General features: G+C 42.9%; 1 protein-coding gene across 1 annotated transcript in view; it reads left to right on the forward strand.

The window, feature by feature from the left end:
• abca12 (ATP-binding cassette, sub-family A (ABC1), member 12) overlaps positions 1 to 20,272 on the forward strand; it is a 47,589-nt gene that overhangs the window by 25,174 nt on the left and 2,143 nt on the right. The window contains exons 40-66 of the mRNA XM_029839226.1: positions 224 to 551; positions 1,258 to 1,372; positions 1,516 to 1,845; positions 2,044 to 2,113; positions 2,192 to 2,326; positions 2,473 to 2,634; positions 2,724 to 2,907; positions 3,291 to 3,509; positions 3,974 to 4,170; positions 5,415 to 5,572; positions 6,146 to 6,379; positions 6,535 to 6,679; positions 6,966 to 7,212; positions 8,613 to 8,699; positions 9,629 to 9,716; positions 10,018 to 10,145; positions 10,435 to 10,522; positions 10,657 to 10,765; positions 12,503 to 12,557; positions 13,818 to 13,995; positions 14,127 to 14,242; positions 15,306 to 15,468; positions 15,876 to 16,129; positions 16,311 to 16,515; positions 16,828 to 16,937; positions 17,281 to 17,431; positions 19,714 to 19,848. Of these exons, the coding sequence (XP_029695086.1) occupies positions 224 to 551; positions 1,258 to 1,372; positions 1,516 to 1,845; positions 2,044 to 2,113; positions 2,192 to 2,326; positions 2,473 to 2,634; positions 2,724 to 2,907; positions 3,291 to 3,509; positions 3,974 to 4,170; positions 5,415 to 5,572; positions 6,146 to 6,379; positions 6,535 to 6,679; positions 6,966 to 7,212; positions 8,613 to 8,699; positions 9,629 to 9,716; positions 10,018 to 10,145; positions 10,435 to 10,522; positions 10,657 to 10,765; positions 12,503 to 12,557; positions 13,818 to 13,995; positions 14,127 to 14,242; positions 15,306 to 15,468; positions 15,876 to 16,129; positions 16,311 to 16,515; positions 16,828 to 16,937; positions 17,281 to 17,431; positions 19,714 to 19,848 (4,391 nt within the window). The remainder of the gene's footprint in view (positions 1 to 223; positions 552 to 1,257; positions 1,373 to 1,515; positions 1,846 to 2,043; positions 2,114 to 2,191; positions 2,327 to 2,472; positions 2,635 to 2,723; positions 2,908 to 3,290; positions 3,510 to 3,973; positions 4,171 to 5,414; positions 5,573 to 6,145; positions 6,380 to 6,534; positions 6,680 to 6,965; positions 7,213 to 8,612; positions 8,700 to 9,628; positions 9,717 to 10,017; positions 10,146 to 10,434; positions 10,523 to 10,656; positions 10,766 to 12,502; positions 12,558 to 13,817; positions 13,996 to 14,126; positions 14,243 to 15,305; positions 15,469 to 15,875; positions 16,130 to 16,310; positions 16,516 to 16,827; positions 16,938 to 17,280; positions 17,432 to 19,713; positions 19,849 to 20,272) is intronic.

Here is a 20,272-nt window from a genome sequence, read left to right on the forward strand (position 1 = left end):
CGGATCCCCCCCACCCCCGCTTAGGTTGATTGTGTAGTGTAGGTACAATCATGAACCAGATATGATAATCTCACTGCTCTTGTAATAGAATCTGCTATTAATTTTTATAAATTAAGGCCAGTGTTTTGCAGGTGAAGGTTGTATGTTGACTAATAGTCCAGCCTATTAGTAGGTTTGGACTTTGATTAATTCTTGACATGACATCATGCAAACTGTCTTTAAGGTGTCATATTCAGGCTTCCAGAAGTCGGTGACTCATCCAGGAAGCAAAAGGCTGGCTCTTCCTCCTCCACAGCCCCCTTACCCCCCAAAGTCCGATACACCATCCGCATGCACATGGACAATGTCATGCGCACTGACAGAGTCCGGGACCCCTTTTTCATTAAGGACCCACACATCTCAGCCCGGCAGACGCTCCGCTACAACAGGGGGTTTGTCTACCTGCAGGAGAACATCGAACGGGCCATCATTGAGACCCATGCCGGCCATCCAGTGGCAGAGCCTGCTGTTCAGCTGCAGCCCTTCCCCTATCCCTGCCACCTTCGGGATGAGTAAGTTCCAAGAAAGCCTGGGATCATGTGCTAACATCTTAAGCATTAGCTTAATTTAGGAGGCATGCGTTTATTTAAACATGAAAGGACGCACAGTGTCTCACAATGAAGGGAAAAGTGGGCATTAACACAGACTAGTAGTCATTCACTGACTCCACACGGGGTGGATGAACGCTCACTGCTGCTTTACATATGCACACTGAGAGACAGCTTTAATAACATCCGTAAAGAACTCCACACATCTCTGCACTATCCACTGAATATCTGATCTACCAGAATGCAGCACTGTTTCCAATGAATCTGGCCAGACTGAAACACCAGTGTATGTGCTGCTGCACCGAAGCGCCAGCAGCCAGCTTTCTCCTCCACTACAAGCTATGAGACGTGATTGTCCTCACCGTCCTACTGATTGATTAGTGAAAATTCAATGCCTGGCGTAATTGCTGTGGAAAAATAGGCTTGCTGGATGGAAAAAAAAGAAAAACTGGAATATTTGTTCAGCACCAGGCTTCCTATATGAAGAGAAAAAACTACAACGATGATGAATTTATTTGCATGAATACAAATAGTATATAAAAAGTATATAAAAAAAGCCCTCCCTGTCAAGCAGATGACTTCATGAGCGTCCTCTTCATCTGCTGTCGTTGACAGTGATCGGGTGTTTTTTAGCAACAGCGCTGACAGTTGCTCCGTCTGTGTTCCCCAGGTACCTGGAGGCCATCTCTTTTGTCTTTCCACTGATGCTGATGATGGCCTGGGTGCTGTTCGTGGCTGACTTTGTCAAGAAACTGGTGCACGAGAGGGAGCTGAGGCTGCATGAGGTAATGCTTTGTACCGTGTGAAATGAGATAAACCTTGTCACTGTTACCTGTCAGGAATAAACACATAAATCACGTGACCTTTTCTCACATTAAATAAAGCTGATTTATGTCTTCAGAATTGTTATTTTTGCATCCCCCCACAGTATATGAAAATGATGGGCGTCAACCCACTCAGCCACTTCTTTGCCTGGTTCCTGGAGTGTGCCACCTACCTCATGTTCACCATCATCATCCTCACACTGGTGCTAAAATATGGGCGTGTCCTTCCAAACAGCGATGGCTTTCTACTTTTCCTTTACTTCTGCGATTACGGCTTGAGCGTCCTGGCCTTCAGTTACCTCATCAGCTCCTTCTTCGACAAGACCTACATTGCCGGCCTCAGCGGCAGCCTCATCTATATCCTCTGTTTCTTCCCCTTCATCGTTGTCATGGCCGTGGAGACGACTCTCACCTTTTCCCAGAAGAGCATACTGGTGAGGAACTTCACAAAAACAGGGACACTGATAACACAACAAAGAAAGGCAGGAGATATAATTTAGAAACCGCCAGTGTTTATTTTTAGCAGATGCCCCCAGGGGTAGTTAGGTAACACCAATATTTTTTTCAACCAAAAGGTTTTGCTCTTAATCCCTCATTTGGGATCTGAATAGTCTCATCTTGTCTTCCTACAGAGTGTGTTTTCACCAACCTGTTTCAGTTATGCGGGTCAATACATCTCCCGTTATGAGGTTAAAGGAGAAGGTAAGGCTCCTCGCGCACACACTGAAATTACTACCACTTGTTGGGTTAATTGAAGGTGCTGTTATTGCTCATCTTTAGGAATTCACTGGAACAACATGTACACCTCCCCCATTGCTGGTGACAAAGCCTCCTTCGGTTGGCTCTGCTGGCTCATGCTCATTGACTCCATTGTCTATTTCATCATTGGAGCGTACGTACGGATGGTCTTTCCAGGTATGAGAAGAATTCTGGAAATTCCGTCAATTAGACACAAAATCAGTGTGTATATTGTCCGGCGTGCTGTTAATGCCTTATGCCGATATCATTAAATAATCCAAATATGTTTGGTTATGTTTATAAGGAGTCTGTTAAACTTTCAGGAAAATATGGCATCCCTGCGCCGTGGTACTTCCCATTCAAAGGTTCCTTCTGGGCTGATCTGTGCTGCTGCTTCAGGTCAAAAAGGAAAGCTCCCAGAGGACTCCTCTTCACCAACATCATGGACAGGAATCTCCCTGTTTTCTTTGAGGACAAGGAAAAAGGTATTCGACAGAGTTGTGCTGTAACAGCTCAGTTAAGTGTTAAATTTAACTACACTTTACATTCTTTTCTCATTGTGTGTTTCTTGTAGACCAGAACAGCGTTTCATCTCATGCCGGCGAGAATTTCTCACATCTGCCAGTGGGCGTTTCCCTCCATGGCCTCAGCAAACTCTATGGCGACCGAGTAGCCATTCAAAACCTGAACATCTCTTTCTACGAGGGTCACGTGACCACACTGCTTGGCCACAACGGAGCTGGCAAGACCACCACCATGTATGTGGGCCACAGCTGTCTTAGGTTCTGCCTGAATCAGCATGTCCTCAGATAACTAAAAATGCAGTCTGTCCATTGATACACTGTAGGCATTGTCTTTTGAGTTTGATCCAAGCGTCTCTTTAATCATCTCAGTAGCTTGCTGCTGACAGGGAAATTGTTTTGTTCAGCTTGGCACTGAAATTACAGCGTGGTGGAGATGAATCTGATGGGTCGTCCTCAACTAGAATTCAAAATTTCCATTTTGAATGTGGCTGCTTTTGCCAATATGATAACGCTTTGTAAGAGAGCCACAGCAAAGGCTGCAGGAAAATGAACCAGCAAATTGGGAAATGAAGAAAAAAAATAATAAGATGGCGAAGGTAATCGTTTTCTGTGCCCAGGTCTCTCCTGACTGGCCTCTTTGCACCATCGGTTGGCTCTATCGAGGTGTATGGCAAAGACATGCAGACCGACACTGATGAGGTTCGCAAAGAGCTTGGCGTCTGCATGCAATACGACGTCCTCTTCGACCACATGACCGCCAAGGAGCACCTGCTGCTATATGGCCAGATCAAGGCGCCACAATGGACACAACGAGAGCTCCGTGAACAAGTTCGCACGTGAGTCAGATCAGCCATTGGAAGGTTCCTGCCTGAGTGTCAAAAGTATATAGACATGTGATAATCTTTAGGCTTTGGTGCAAAACATGAAAAGACCTGTAGTGTGTTGTTTATTATTACTTGAAACTTTTTTTTTTCCCCGTGGGGCAATTAACCACTTAGAGCCCCCAACCGGATGACTGCACAAGCAGCAACCCTGAGATGTTATAACTGGGGATCAAGCCCATAAACTGCAATGTGATGCGGTCTTGGGCTGTTTTAGTTGGTCAGTCTGTAGAATTATTTATTTGATTTTTGTAGCATATTGAAATTAGTCTGGGCCTTACAACAGGAACCTCCCCCCACTGATTCCAGATGGTCAATAGCCTCTACTCAGCAACTGATGGATGTGTCAGATTAGTGCATAGGAAAAGGCTGTTAACATCAGCGCCATGTTAAAGGCGTTTCATTTATTTGCCCACCAGGATCTTAGAGGAGACAGGCATGTATGCCCACAGACACAAGCGGGTGGGCACCCTTTCAGGGGGCATGAAGCGCAAGCTGTCAATCTCCATCGCCTTCATAGGGGGCTCTCGCTTGGTGGTACTGGATGAACCCACCACAGGGGTGGACCCCTGCTCCAGACGCAGCATCTGGGACATTGTTATCCAGTACAAGAAAAGTGAGTCCGACACATGAACATCCTTAAGAGGCATTCCAGTTCATCGGAATCCGTAAAAGCCTCACCTTAACTGTAACCTACAGCCATTATTACTGCTATCACTATAATTACAGTGATTACAGCAGTCACAACACTGTTATAAAGAGGAATTTGTAAAAATACTAAAAATAAGTCTAATCAAATTTGACGTCTATTCACTCTTTTTCTGGCTACTGCAGTTCAAGTAATTGAAATATGTAGAATTTTCTTTCCTGATAAAAAGACAACTCAATTTTCTTTTCAAGCTCTGTAATTTAGCTCTGCTGCATACTTTGGCTTGTGTTACTTATTTTTTCCTGCCTAAGGACCAGTTAGCAAATTTTGCAGGAGCCTTGAAACAAAAAAGAAATATGTGTTCTTGAGGAACAGCATCACATCAAGCCGTCTTGAGTCCCTGTAGCATTTTCTCAAATCCACATTTATTGGCTATTTTCAAACTCTATGCTCAGATCTTTTTTTTTTTTTTTTAAATAGCTTTTATCTTTTTCCCACACATCAATGTTCTTTATTTATTCAGTATATTTTTTGTAGTGTTTTTCTTTTTTTCTCTCTTATCTTTTAATTATTTTTTTTTTTTTGGGGGGGGGGTTACCAAATTTGATCATGTTGCTGCCGGTTAACACAGATAAAATCCTTGACCCTGCGTGTAAATAGTGTGGAAAAATAAGGAGCCACAAGCAGTTTCAGAAGGGTTCCACTCTGCTCAGACCTTAATTTTAGCAAAGAATTATTTTGAGAGAATCCTCAAATAATTCAGCTGCTCTATTGTTACCGGAGCAGCAGCGGCAGCAGCAGCAGGGAGACTGCTTAATCACACGTTTGTAGATGTGGGAAATATCCAGCCTAATTGGCCTTGTCTTATATGTTAGCGAGCTTCTGGTGCCAGGGGAGTCTGTTTCAAAGTAAGCTTTCTGCATCACTTGCCATTTGCTTGTCAGTTTTCTCTAAAGATTGTAAGCCAGAGGCGACACGGGTGGAACTTTGTCTTTGTGACATCTGGCTGTTTCTTTAGATGTGTGTTGAGCTCATCAATCAAAGAATTCTCACCGAAAACTAGTGAGAAATTTTGAAAACTTATCCTAGGATTGCAGCCCGTGGCTGACAGACACCAAATCCCATATTTTTGAGGCTAACAAAATACCAAATACTAGTGTTTATCAAGTTATGATTTAAGTGTTTTGATTGTTTCATATGCATCCTCTCAGATCGCACCATCATCATGTCCACACACCACTTGGATGAGGCTGAGGTGCTCAGCGACCGTGTTGCCTTCCTGGAGAGTGGAGGTTTGAAATGCTGTGGATCACCCTTCTACCTGAAAGACAAGCTGGGTCAAGGTTACAAACTCACCCTCACTAAGAAGGTACACAGGGACCCACCTATAGAAGGATTTTATTTCACAGCTAAATCCTCTTTAGATAGCTCTGTTACATAGCTAAATTGATGGGCAGGATCTGTGAAATTAGCACTTTGTCCTACAACAGATTTTGCTCACACATCGAAATGAAGTGTCACACCTAGTGGACATTTGTGGTACGCCCGTGTGCAACATGGTGTAAACATAAACATAAAACATTCATTCAAATTGGCGGGAATTAAAAAAACCTGAAAATTACGGCTTCCTGCTTTGACCTCTCTGTTCCAGATGCCATTAACTGTGGCACAGCTTTAACATAGCTAAATCAATAGTTTTTCCTTTTTGCTGAATCAAATATATAATAGAATTTGCAGGCTACATATTTTGGACCACCTAGCCATGGGTTTCACCACACACAAATCCTCCCTGCAGTAATGCAACATGTAATTAGACACCTTGCAGGTTCTTCGTTTGTGGTCTAACCACGTCTTTGAACGATGCTGATATCTGATTTGTAGCTGTACAAAATCAATCCATGTAATCTTGGAAAACTCAATAGCGATGCATTTTTATGTGCAGATGCTGGACCAGCAGGCTGAGAACATGGACACTGCAGACCTAAAGTCCTTCATCCAAGCTCATGTACCAGAGGCCCGACTGATGGAGGCCCAGAGGGGTGACCTGGTCTACTCGCTGCCCCCCTTCAGCTCTTCAAACGCCTCCTTGTACCGCTCCCTCCTGACTGCGCTGGACTCTAACTTGGATGATCTGCAGCTGGGGGGCTATGGCATCTCTGACACCACCCTAGAGGAGGTAATCCCTGCACAGAAGTTGGTTTATTCTGCAGATACTAATTAGGAAAAGGGTAGAAGATTAGCTGATGAGATGCATATGTTCAGACTTGCCTCTTTAAAGCAGTCTAATTCTGCTTCTATGCTCAGTGATAAACAGATATCTGTTCTGTGTAGGTGTTTCTACAGCTGACTCAAGATGGCAGAGATGAGACCCGAGGCAGTCCTCTGTCCATCTCAGAGACGATGTCTGACTCTGGATCCATTGACAGTTTCCCTTCAGACCTCAGGGACAGTGTCTCTAACTTTGGGGACAAGATATGTAAGTTTGCTCACATTAAAGGCTTTCACCCCTGTCCTTTCCTGCAGATGTTTCATAAAATGATCAGGTTTCATAATACGACAACAACATGTTACAGTGCTCCAAAATATAGTATAATAGAATTCTTCTGACTCTTTGTCCAGACTGCTAGTAGGAGTGTGAATGTTAAGGCTTAATCAATTAAAAAGGAAAGAGAAAGGAATGGTCATCTTAAAGGAATACATTTTGATCTTCTTTGACCCTACAAGTGACAGAGAATGTCACATCTGCTCTGCTACACTCCCAGCTCTCACAGGTGCATCCACAGTGAGTGGGGTGGCCCTTGCCTGGCAGCAGATGACAGCCATACTGATCAAGAGATTCCATCACAGCCGCAGAGATTGGAAGGGTCTGATCGCCCAGATTCTGCTTCCTGTGCTCTTTGTGGTGTGTGCCATGGGCCTGGGATCAATCAAGAACGACCTGCGACACTATCCCGAGCTGGAGCTTAGCCCTGCACTTTACAACTTCCATCCAGGCTACTCTTTCTTCAGGTCCGTCCTCCAACAAACCAGCAGGAGAAGGAGCTTCTGAAGGACTCTTATAGAGAGTTAATCATAGGCAATCAGTGCATTTACACTAAGCCTGCTCCAAACAGTTCAAACAAAGCTCTTCAGTGTCACTCTTTGATTCATTTTCAGGTTTTATTCACGTTGCAGTGACCACAAATGTGTGGATATGATATATATACAGTATATACACATTTAGGATGAAGCTATGGATCACATATTGTATGCTAACCTGATTTTTGCAGTTATATATCTGATTATTGTTATGGAGCTTTTTGATTGATTTCTATCATTGAATCATGGTTCCTTCAATATTTTACAAAGGTTTTTTGACTTAAGCACGAGGGTCACAAAGCAGAGACGTGACTAATGAAGGAGCGGTGCACTTTTATTTCACGATTGGGCTCCAGGTCATTTTCTGAGCTGTTGTAAAATGAATTTGATGCCGGTAGATATGGAAGGACAGGCAGACCTTAAGCAGAAGTGAGTGATTGAGAGCATGAGAGAAACAGATTATTGTGAAGAAGACAGCTGAGATGGGAGATCAAAGTGAGAGAAATCAAGAGCGTCAGGAGGTTTCAGTGAATGCCTTTATGCTTGAGAAGTGCTCTTGTTTGATCAAGTGGATATTTTGCAAAAGAAAGAGAACGCTGATGTGCCAATCACCATCAAAAAGAGGATGAACTCTCCCCACATTCTTTATAGCTCGATCTACAAAGATATGTTTAATTATTTAGGGTTGATCAGAGTAATGTGGAGGAGTGGAGGAAAATAAAAATCCATTTTTTTAATAGTGTTCTACCTTCTGTATTCTGTAGTTTAAAAGCAAAGCGTCTAAAGAGAGATCGTTTTTACATGATGTGTTGATATTTGAGCTCAGTAACTGCTGCCACTCCACAGGAACTCGCGGCAGTGAACTTGTGCTGACTTTCATCCTGACCGCTTCAGACTTCTCTCATTATAGCCGTAAATTGCAGAATGCCACATCCTATTGACTTTGTCAGTTTCCAGCCCTGCCCCAGTGAACTGCAATTGTAATGATCTCAGTGTTTATGTATGAGCGTACCACAGCATATGTGTATGCTGTAAGGCAGGGAATGTGTAAAAGTTACAGAAAAACACATGTAAAGGGTAGATCAGCTGTCATTAAGACAGCACACCAGTGGTCACTTTATACTAGGTTCATTCAAACCAGATTTCCAGTCCTGAAAAACAGTCCTGAAAAATGGCAACATTGCATTAGAACTGTTTTCATAACATCAGGAACAGACAAATCCTCAATACATACCTTGCTGGTTTTCCGTTAGAGCCCTACGTAACAACCATTCCCTTGCCTCTTATCCTTGGAGCTGTTGTTAATAATATGTTGTTTTCTGACTTCACAGCAACCAAAATCCAAACTCCATCCACCTGGTAGATACCATGATGTCATCCCCGGGGATTGATAATGCTTGCCTCCACGGCAACAACCAGTACGTTACAGCCAATCCTTTCTTGTTTTGCTTTGTTTTGTTTCTTAAAATGACCATTTTTGTTGCTATTCTGGGAGTCCGCGCTCAGCTCCTCTGCTCACTCCACCCTCTACACATTTTTATTTCTCATTGCTATTCTCTCTGTGCCTCCTCTCTTCACCTTGTTTCATTTTACAAGTCTGTCTGTCTCTCACCAATTCCTGCTGCGCGGTCTTTTCCTTTCTCTCCCTGGTCTCTCTCGTGTCCCCGTCCTCTTTTCTTGCTGCACTGCTCAGCGTATGTGGCTGAAAGCCTGCAGCAGGACTCTGTAATGTGAGAAGATAATTTGTATTCCATTAACACCCTGTGTTTATATGGGAGATGTTGCCCTTAGAGGCGCTCAAATCAATGTTGGCATTCACGAGCAAGACCTCAGTTGCATTTTAAAATTTCTTGCAAAACAAATAAATAAAGGGAGAGAGACAGAATTTTGTGTTTCATGATGCGCTATAGTCACGCACGATAGTAGCCAAGACCAGGTGGGGGTGGGGTGAGGGGGTGAAAAAGATGCTGCATAGACTGCGTGACTATTTCATTGTCAGACTAATCGACATTTGAGCGTGACAGCGCAAAGCCCAGCTGAACATTTGGCATTAAATAAAGTCCATGTGATCCAGGGGTCTACACAAGAAAATCATACTGCCTTGCATATTACACAGCACCGATGTCTTGATAGCAGGTTAAATATTTCAAATAACAAAGCAGCACACCAAGTCACAGTTGAAGGCTTGAAGGTTTTTTATTTTCTTTTGTTGTTTTTCTTTTTTAACATCTGTAGACATCTTGTCAGTCCAACTTTCACAATGTGTTCTGGTCTAAGTCCAGAAGATGTGTTGTGGGCCTGTGAAGCACTAAAAGCTCAGTTTATTGAGCCTCTGTTTCTTTTAAAGGGACTGTGCAGCGAGCACAAACAAGTGGACATCCAGTGGGAGCAACTCCAGTGCATTTGCTCGCTGTAAATGCACCTATGACAAGCAGGTGAGACTGGGTCATTGCCTACGTGTGTGTGTGTGTGTGTGTGTGTGTGTGTGTGTGTGTGTGTGTGTGTGTGTGTGTGTGAGAGTGAGTGAGTGAGTGAGTGAGTGAGTGAGTGAGTGAGTGAGTGAGTGAGTGAGTGAGTGAGTGAGTGAGAGTGTGTGTGTGTGTGTGTGTGTGTGTGTGTGTGTGTGTGTGTGCGCCTGCCACATGTGTGTGAGTGACTTTTTGCATTGTCTCACAATAGGGGTGCCTTCATTCAGGTGTCATTTCCTGAAATCATGTTTGTTTGTGTGTCGTGCAGGTCTGTGAGGGGGACCACATCCACCCCCCATATAAGAAGATTCCTTCCTCTCACATTCTGTATAACCTGACTGGCATCAACGTAGAGAACTATCTGATGACGACAGCGAATGACTTCGTCAGGAACAGGTGATTGTGATGTGCCGATGGCACGTATCACCCCCATTTTTCATGAATGATAAACAATGCCATAAGCAGATTTCCAGGAAAAGTGACACAATATTCCTGACATCAGACTGGAATTTCATAATAAAATATAAAACAGAAGCACCAAATGTTATTATTGTTCCCACCACACGGTGCTACAGTATTGTGAATTTTATTTGTGGTTATTATATGTTATTGTAAATTTCCTATAGCAGTTGAAATGTAATTGTGTTTCAAGCAATGCGTTTTGTTTCTAACATGCTTCTTTTAGGTATGGTGGCTTTTCTTTGGGCATGCCGCTCCCCACTGACTTAAAACTGGACATAAAGGAAGTACCCAAAAACCGTACTCTGTCTAAGGTGAGCCTCCCCACGGCCTCCTTGTTTCACCATTGCACGATTGCTTTGACGTTATCATGTATCAAGAATTATCTTGATAATTCGTGTGTCTGAATGTTGCAGTAGAGGTTTGTGATTATGTGTGCATGCTTTAGGTCTGGTATAACCCCGAAGGTCATCACACGATGCCGGCATACTTAAACAGCCTTAACAACTTGATCCTTCGCTCCAATCTTCCAGCAAACAAAGATCCACAGGAATATGGTAAGACAGCTCTGAAAATTTGAATTTATTGAATTAATCCAAGAGGACAATCTGAGATTTAAGCAACAGATAGATGCCAGTAATGCTAATGAATGTTAGTTTCTTTTGTAAATTCATGCTGATATGCTATAGCAAAACTGTCTACAGCTTAAGAAGGTGCAATTGATTGAGTATCCACTGCATGTTTATATAGTAAACATAAGGAAAGATGTCAACAGTGTGTTTGCTCATGGTTCATTTCACCAGATTAAAGCCAGGGGGTGCTGCGTGTCCTGAACCTCACATCATTACACATGTTGAATACTGATGAGTGTTGCTCACAGGGGAGCTTTGTTAAAGAGAATGAGGCCGACCATGTTTTCAGTAATGCTTAGGGCCAGGGTATCACTCTGACCATCTGCCTGCCAGCACAAGTGCACAAATACAGCCATGCGCTGATGCATATGAGGCAAACATACAGTGCATACACGCAGTTTTCTTCCCTACCGGATGCTCGAGGGTAGCATAATCACATTAAATGTACCCTGCAAGCCTGCTGCGGGAGCAGGGAGGGGGAGTGTGTATGCAGGGAGGGTGTATCAGACCACCCAAAGTATTGTACTGTGAACTCTGCTGCCAGCTGTTGGAGATGCATTGGAGGTCTGCCTCTGTCCTCACTGCAGATTTGGATCACTCCCATATCAACGATGCATGTCGTATTAACAGGCAGTGATCCTCATCCCACTGACAACATATTCCGCTGTCCAATACTTTAAATACCCCCCAAAACAGTGCCCTTAAAATGTTTTGGAAAATGGGAAGAACAATCCCAGACTGAGGCGATAAGACCCAAAATATAGTTCTTTATTTATTCACATGACCCAGTTTTACTGTAGGCCTCCACACAAGCATTCACCGTGGCTCCCAGTATTATATTTCTAGTCTGTTTTTGCTACCTGTGAACTCTCTGCTGTCCAACCTGGAGGACTTGTTTTCTGCAAAGGTCAAAAAAACAATGAGATAATCCTTTCAAACTCAGATATCATGCTGTAGTTATAACAAGCATGCATTCATAATGCACCATTTTTCAGCAGCAGGATGGCAGATGTGGCACAGATGCAAAATTGGCTAATAATAATTTCAGCACTTCACTTGTCAAAGCACAAGCTTCCATTATTTTGTGCTTAGAGCCTCACAGAAGTGCTATCTCTCTTCACTCCATTGTTCCCCTCAGATTTGTCATTCACCTCCGAAGGGGTCTCGTTATAGCCCCCCCTCGCTCCAACCACCAATAAACCACAAGGAAGACTATTATGGCTTTTGTAGGAAAATGAATTTTTAAAAAAAAGCATTATTACTGAGAATGAAAATTATTCTCAGCTTCATATTTATACCATAAATGTGCTCTCGGGGCAGAACTTGATTGTTCTAATTCTAATTCTAATTTAATTGTTCTAAATCTAGTTTAAATGATGAATGAAATGAGAAAAATGAATAACTCCACATCATATTCTGCACAAACTAAGGGACGATACAGACATGTGGGAGCAGACTGCATCTGTGAGCACCAGAAAGACCATGAAAAATGATAAAGAAAATTCAATTTCCTTTGTGTGCCCCGGTAAATGAAATCATCGTGTTCTATATTTTCAATTAACTGGGTTTCAGACTATGAGTTTCATTGCTGTTTTGGTTCCCCTTAAGAAAAAATAGTGTCTGTGGTGTTCCAGTTGTTAACACGATTTCTTTCTATTGCAGCCATTTTAGTTTCTAGTCACCCCTACTTTGGACGGGCAGATGATGAAGATCTGATGTAAGTACTGCACTTTGCATTCTTTCCTCTGCCTAAAAAGTATTTTTAAGAATCCATTTTTCAACCTAATCAATGACATTATCCCCAATTGTGTTGAATCACTGAGACTATTAATAGCAATTGCTAGGCTAAGCCTGCTATAAATTATGGAAGAAATCCATCTTTTTGCAATTTAGAACATCCAAATCAGGGTGGACGCAGGGCATAGATGTACATGACAGAAGTATTTACCCATATTTGATTTTCTAAATGGAGTTTCCTGAGATTGCCCTATTGATCAGGCTCCCAATATAATGAGTGTTTACCCTGAAGGTGGCACAGAGGTGGATTGATTCTACACTGCCTCCAAAAATGAGCTCATGCCTCAAAAACAGACTGTGTGTGTGTGTGTGGGTTGTGTTGAAGCTGTTTTCTGCAGAGCCTTATTAACACTGACCCTTTCTTTACATCTGACATTTATGTAGCTGTAAGCTCTTAGAGTACCACCGTGGCTTTGAGTGCACAATTACATTTCCTTCCAGGTCAATATTCCTGGTTCCCTATTCATGCATACATTTCTCTATGACACTGGTGCTGGGTGTGATGGTTGAGGCATTGGAAGCATTCCTTAGGCTACTCCAGCCAAACTGACACACCCACCGTGCATCACTACCATACATCACTACCATACATCACTACCATACATCACTACCATACATCACTACCATACATCACTACCATACACCACTCTGCTGTTTGCTGTCTTTCCCACTCACTGGTTCTGCAGGTTTTATATTCACAAACTCTTTCCAGCACCCATGACTTTATTTTGTTGAGCTGGTGGTGTTGAGCTCTGGCCAGGTGAGTGAGGGAAAGGTTGATCAAAAACAACTTTAGAAATGAACAAACAACACCTACTAGACAGTTTGATTGAGCACCTGTCATTGAGTACCTGTACAGCCCAACAAAGTCGACTGGATCAGCCGTTTTAGACTTTTTATCTTTTTGTCAGAGAGATGGCCCAGGCATCTTGTCAAATGAAGCTCACCATTAATGGTGCCGTTCTAACCTCACTGGTTACGAGCTATTTCAGTAGTTCCTCCTAGTCTGGTATGAGGAAAAAAGACATGAATTTTGAAAACAAAGGCACCGAGTTTGTCACGCAAATTAATTCCAGCAAATTCTGAAGTCATGCCTGCTTCAAAGCCGGCTACTAATGACTCTGTTGTAGTTCTATGTTTTTATATTTAGATATCTATTTCTTTGTCTTTATTTTTACAGTATCCAGGGAATGCTGCAGATCCTCGTGGCTATATGCGTGCTGACAGGCTACTCCATCACAACTGCCAGCTTTGCCATCTATGAAGTCAGTGAGCACAGCAGCGGGTCCAAAAGGCTTCAGCACATCGCAGGCATCAGCGAGCCCTTCTATTGGACCGTGAACTTCATTTATGACATGGTAGCATCTTGGAATCATTAGTTGTGTAACCAAAGACAGATTTATTTACTATCTAGACTTTTCCTGAAACAATGAATGCAGCTTTGATATGCTGTTTAATGCCTTGTTGTTGCTGCATCATTTCCCCACAGTCGATGTATCTGATCCCAGTCACCCTGACTGTCAGCGTGATCGCAGCCTTCCAGCTTCCAGCATTCACAGAGCGGCAGAATTTGGGTGCTGTCACGCTGCTTCTGGTGCTCTTTGGGTGAGTCATTTGATGTCACAACATTTGTGAATATTTTTGAGCCTTACAATGTTTTGAGGCTGCAAGCCGACTGACAGTGTCGGTTGTCTGAGCTGACGGCAAAAGTGATTGGACTCTTAATGCTTCTATGTCTCTGCTTTAGTGTCCAATTTCAGTTGAGCTCAGAGGTGCTAGCCAGATGAGAAGGACATAGCAAAATAAGGATGAGGCCAACCGGTTATTTTCTCAAGATAGAGTTTTAGAAACCCTTCTGACAATGTGATTCTGAAAGACGAGGAGCTCGTGACGTTTCTGGCTCCCTGAGATTATTCACGTCCTGCCCCGGCTGCAGCTGAAGCTCAGTCTTCTTTGTCTCCTGCTGTTGCTGTCACAGGGCTTGTCCTAGTCTCCTAGATCTTCAGAGGTTGAGGCAGCACTGTGCTTCTCATTTATCAGACAGATGCCTCCCTCCCAAGCAATGAGTAATCAGAGTGCTCCATCTGTCAGGCAGCACCCACCTGGCCTGGTCTGCAGCCTTCTTGCTTCTGCTGCTTGTCATGGATTGGCACTCACAGTCTGCCTACCCAGCACCTTTTTCCCCCACATGGCATGCAGATGCTTTGTCTCTGTCTGGCTCCGTCTGTGTGACTGCCTCAGCTCTCTTCTTCTCTCACCTCACACCGACCAAGCCACTTAAATCAAATGGATGAGCAGGTTATTTGAGAAAAGGATAGGCGAAAAAATAAAGAAATTAAAATTGAAAAGAAACTTTTGCTGGCAGGAGAATAAAGTGAAAAGTAATTTGTCTTCCTGTCTTTTTTTGGACTCCATCTCTTTTTCGTGGTGTGCTATTTTTTCCCTGTGCCTATTTTCATCAGACTCACAGTTGCTACACTTAGTCTTTCAAAGGTCTATACCACTCAAGTTAGAAAATGCAGGTCATACCATTGCGGAAAACTGCAAACAGCTTCCGTTTCCACTCTGTTACTATTTCTGGATCTTTTGAGGAACAAGCAAGTGACACCTATTTTAAAGTGGCTGTGTTTTGGTTTTACCGCCTGTTCTGTCCTTGTCAATTCCCCAGGTTTTCCACATTTCCCTGGATGTATCTGCTAGCAGGAATCCTTAAGGATGCAGAGAGGGCTTTCATCACCTATGTGTGCATCAACCTCTTCATCAGCCTCAACACCATCCTATCCACTTCTATTTTATACTTCTTGCAACAGATTGCGTCGCGCAATGTAGAGGTTTGCATTAATTCCCTGCATCCCAATGCATTTGTAATAGCCACTGCTTACATACGTCCTGTAATTTACCAATCACTGCATTATTTTGGGAATGTCACCAGTTGGCAGTCCTCATAATCTATCGCTATCGTGACTTCCTGACTTCCTTCCAGCATCCCCATTTATTATAAGAGCTGCCTTGAAATCACAAACTGCAACAATCACAGAAAAAAGTGGGCCATCCTGGAGGGCTCTGTCATGCATAACACATGATAGCTGATTCGTTGTTATGAAAAAAATTTGCAGCTGTGTGAGAAGAACAGATGTATGCAGTGAAAATGATAACAAAGATACACTGTCTGGTTTGTTTGATACCTACTCTACCTCTACCTACAACCTTTCCTAACCACACTCTTTTCTTGCTACAGCTCATCCAGGACATCTTCAAGCGGCTGAGCCATGCCTTCCTCATCTTCCCTCAGTTCAACTTTGGGAATGGGTTGATGCAGCTGGCCCGGATGGACATCGAGGTCCAGCTTCTCAGTGGCTACGGCATTGATGCCTATAAGAACCCATATTCTGTGGATGCTTTGGGTTGGATGATGATTTCCTCCTTAATCCAAGGTCTGGTTTTCTTCACGCTGCGCCTGCTGCTTAACAAGCGTGTCACACGGAAAATAAGGTGAGGATACTAGCAATTCTAAGTAAAATTCAATAAGAAAAAGACATAGTCAGGAAACATATTATTTTGTTGGTAAGAATGTAAAGACACAAACATTCGCCCTATTGTTCTGTACAGCAGTTAATTTCAGTTTAAAATAAAATTGTCTCTCTTGGAAATGAAAATGCATTTTCTTTTGTAGGCATTTCATTTGTCGAAGAAAGAAGGTGCCACCTGTGGTTTGTGAAGACGAAGATGAAGATGTATCTGCTGAGCACCAGCGGGTAGCAAGTGGTGCAGCCAGCTCAGACTTACTACAGGTCATCCAGCTCACTAAGGTGTACCAACACCTTAAGAGGAAAGTGCACGCTGTGAAGAAGCTTTCTGTGGGCATCCCTGCAGGAGAAGTAAGCTTTGCTGATTATGAAACTGTAAATAAATAATATTATATAAATCTCTCAGAGTACAGCAATGGACTGGGGATGAATATGGACAATAACTTAACTTCCAGCTCTGTTTCCTGGTAACACAATAGAGATTTGGAGGCATAATTGGATGTTAGTATAAAATGAAGATGTGCATTTACAGTCTAGTCCTTCCTGGTTTATAATGCTGTCTGCATAATGTTTGTTGCATCTATGAAATGCTAATGTGTAAGCCCATAATATTTTATGGTGCTTAGAATTGACAAGTTACCAAGCAACTGTGTGCTTCTCCAGTGCTTTGGTCTGCTGGGTGTGAATGGAGCTGGAAAAACTACGACCTTTAAGATGCTGACTGGAGATGTCAGCCCCACCGATGGCACAGCACAGATCCGGGACTGGGATGGGTAAGATGCTCGTAAATGTTCTTGCTTATCTTCAGACTGACACTGTGGATACTTTTTTGTACTTACCTCAGGATTAAATTTGCATGGTAAGCACACGATCGCCAGGTACCAAAGCTGTGCTGTATAAGCAATTAGCACATTTGGATGGTCTTGCCTCACACTGACCAAGATTTGAGTATTAATAGTGTGGGATTTAATAACTAGGAGCCAGACTCCAAATCAGGTTTAACCCACCCAGGCACTATTACATACAGGGGTCACTTGCATACCTCATGTGAAATTTAGGCATGTCTGGTTGAATGGCACTTGGAAAAAACTGTTTTCTTTTTTGTCTTTTTTTCAGACGGTTGGTAGACATCGTGGAATGCCGTCAAAAGGGGATAAACATCGGCTACTGTCCCCAGGTGGACGCACTTGACAGCCTACTCACCGGAGAGGAGCACTTGTACTTCTACGGCCGCATTCGGGGCATCTCAAAAAAAGAGCTGGACGGGGTAAGAAGCTGAGTTGCAGGTTGCAGTGCTTTCTAAACAACAAAATGACACTACATCTGATAGAAATTCAGAGGTGCACTCCTCCCCACTCTGCAGGAGTAGTAAGTGTCAGTGCCTCCATGCATACACAATCACTCTGCTAAGTGCTGAGTGATGTGAGCTGAAAACTGAACTATCTGGGGCAAAATGGAAAAGCTTTTGTTGTCAACTCCTGCAATCCAAACTTCCGAATTAAGCTGACAGTGCTCTGCCTTACTGCATCAGAACATTTACATTTAAACGATACTTTGATGATGAGAGGATCTTACTTGATGTGTCGCTTTGACCACATTCTTCCCATTTATCTTTCTGGGAACAAATCAATCTTACTTCTGCAGTGAAAGGAGTCTGTGTTTTGTTGCTGCTGCCCGCCAACATGAGAGAAATCTGCAGAGCAGCCAATAAACAAGATGATGGGATTCCTGATTTTTATTTCTGTTATGCTTTCAAAGACACTGAACAGAAACAGCTCATCCATCTTCCGTTTTGCCCCCATTCTTTCTGTCTCTCTCTGTTTTTTTTGCAGTGGAGAATTCAGAGGAAAAAGCCATCAGCTCTGACACATTAGAAGCAATCACACACATTAGACATATGTGCACTGACTCAGAAAGCAAACTGGATGGGCTCGTTGTTTGAAATCGTCTGACAACAATGGCTGTAATGGCACCGGAGCATCAGCGTCAGGCTAATTCACAAACCCGGGGTTATACATAGAGGTCCTCTGATGTTGTCTTCCATTGACAGTCTCCTCGTTGTTGATAATGAGATGTGGCTTAATGGGGTCAGTTTGCCTTGACTTGATTTTTTTTACAGGAATAATGAGCGCCTGCATCAAAGGTGATTGAAACGGGCTTTTATGGAAGAAGATGGGGGAAAATATTCCATACACATTATGATCTAAAGTAGTCGGTAATGTTCTGTTGCCTCTGTTAGTCGACTAGTAGCAGCTAATTATGTGTATTTATCAAAGGGAATGTCATTTATTGGTATAACCTGGTGAGATAAGTCACACAAAGACAAAAAATGCTTCAGTGATCTGGTTTCTGAGTTTGTGAACTGATAGCAAAAACCTAAAAAGGCCCTGATGGGAGCAATCTGAAAACCAACTTAAATTTGCAGAACACCATTTTGTGTGATTAATAGGCAAGCGTGAAAATGGTTATGAGCCATGCAGCGTTTCTGCCTCCTGCATTCAGTGCACTCTCACACAGCGGATAAATTGATGCTGTAGCAACCAAAACGGCGGCGCTGCTTCAGCGCCTGTTCTCCTGCAGTCTCAGAAGCTGAGGAGTCACCTAGTTACCCATGTCATCCAGACAACATTAATTATGCATGAGAAAACACAATCTGCAGGTATTTGCTCTGCAGCTGGACTGGGTGGAAATTAATGTTTCGGAGTCAGTAAGGTCTGGAGACAGTCTTTGCCCTCCTGGAAGCTTTTCTTAAATGCATAAAATATGTTTCTACCAGTAATTAGCTTCTGAACTGCATGTTTTTATACTGCATATTAAAGTGTTTCACCAAAGAGACATCTGCTCAGAAAATATTGGAATAAAGCAAAAGAGCAACAATTACGTGTTACAAATAAAGTTACTTCATTCTGCAGATGAAGCACTGTAGTAATACGTTATCTTATATTTCTTAAAGGTCATAAAAAAGTGCATAACAGTTATTACGACTATTCATTTTTACAAGGAAGTTGCTGTGACTTGACAATATCTCTAAATATCTGTATATCTCCTCTGAATTTCTGATTAGGTTGGTTGGAAAAGAGGGTTGAGACATAAAAAGTAAATGAATGCTATGACTTTACTTTCAATTCAACTGGAGTGCTGACAAAAGCGCATCAGTGTAATGTGTCTTATCATTCACAGTGCTCATTTTCACATTGTATGACTGCTGTTACTGTGGCGATACATGAGGCGATGTTCTTTTAAAACACAACAGACTAACAGTGTAAAACCTCTGAAGAACAGATATCACTCACATTAGTTTTCCCTGAACTTGCGAACCCTCTTCATCCAAAGGTGATAAGTCGTTTAGACATGAGGATGATGAAGCGATGTGATCAGTGGAGCATCAGGTAGTGCTCCAGTGAACTGGACTAATGCACGGCAACCGCCCAGTCCTTAATCCTCAATATTCCCTTTACAGTGTGCGCTCACATACAGATACTTGAAATTAAAGTGAGTATCTTTTAAATCTTTTCCTCTGTTTAATTGGCCTAAATGTTTCCTTCAAAGGTGGTGAGTTACCTCCTGAAGAAGCTGGAGCTGGACTACCACAGAAACATCATCACTGACGGTTACAGCTGCGGCACCCGCAGGAAGCTCTCCACCGCGCTGGCTCTCGTTGGCCGTCCACAAATCCTGCTCTTGGTGAGAAATCCGCCTGGATGCACTGCAGTCCATCTACTTGCTAAAGCAGACATCATATATTAAACAGCTTATATGCAGCTGCTCCTCCTTAAAGGCTCTTTGAAGTGAAGCAGATATTGATCCCAAAGACCTGACAGGTCTGCTGTACTGTATTTAATTGGTCTGTTTTCCTCAGCTGACCCAAGGGAGGATTTCACTGAACTTTTAACTGTTTCCATCTGGATTCCCTGTTCATTCCTTCTTTCTCCTCTCTCCGTCACTCTTTTCCTTATTCTCACCATTCTCTATTGCTGTGAAATTTTCCTCGGTCTCTCATCTCACTTGTCCTCGACTTCATTGCTTGTCTTTGTGCTCTGACTGGAACAATGGGTCTTCCATCTCCCTCTCTCTTTTGCAATTATGCCTTTGTGTTTACTCTCTTCAT

This window comes from Takifugu rubripes, chromosome 1 (genome assembly GCF_901000725.2).
Source record: "Takifugu rubripes chromosome 1, fTakRub1.2, whole genome shotgun sequence".
Classification (NCBI taxonomy): Eukaryota; Metazoa; Chordata; class Actinopteri; order Tetraodontiformes; family Tetraodontidae; genus Takifugu; species Takifugu rubripes.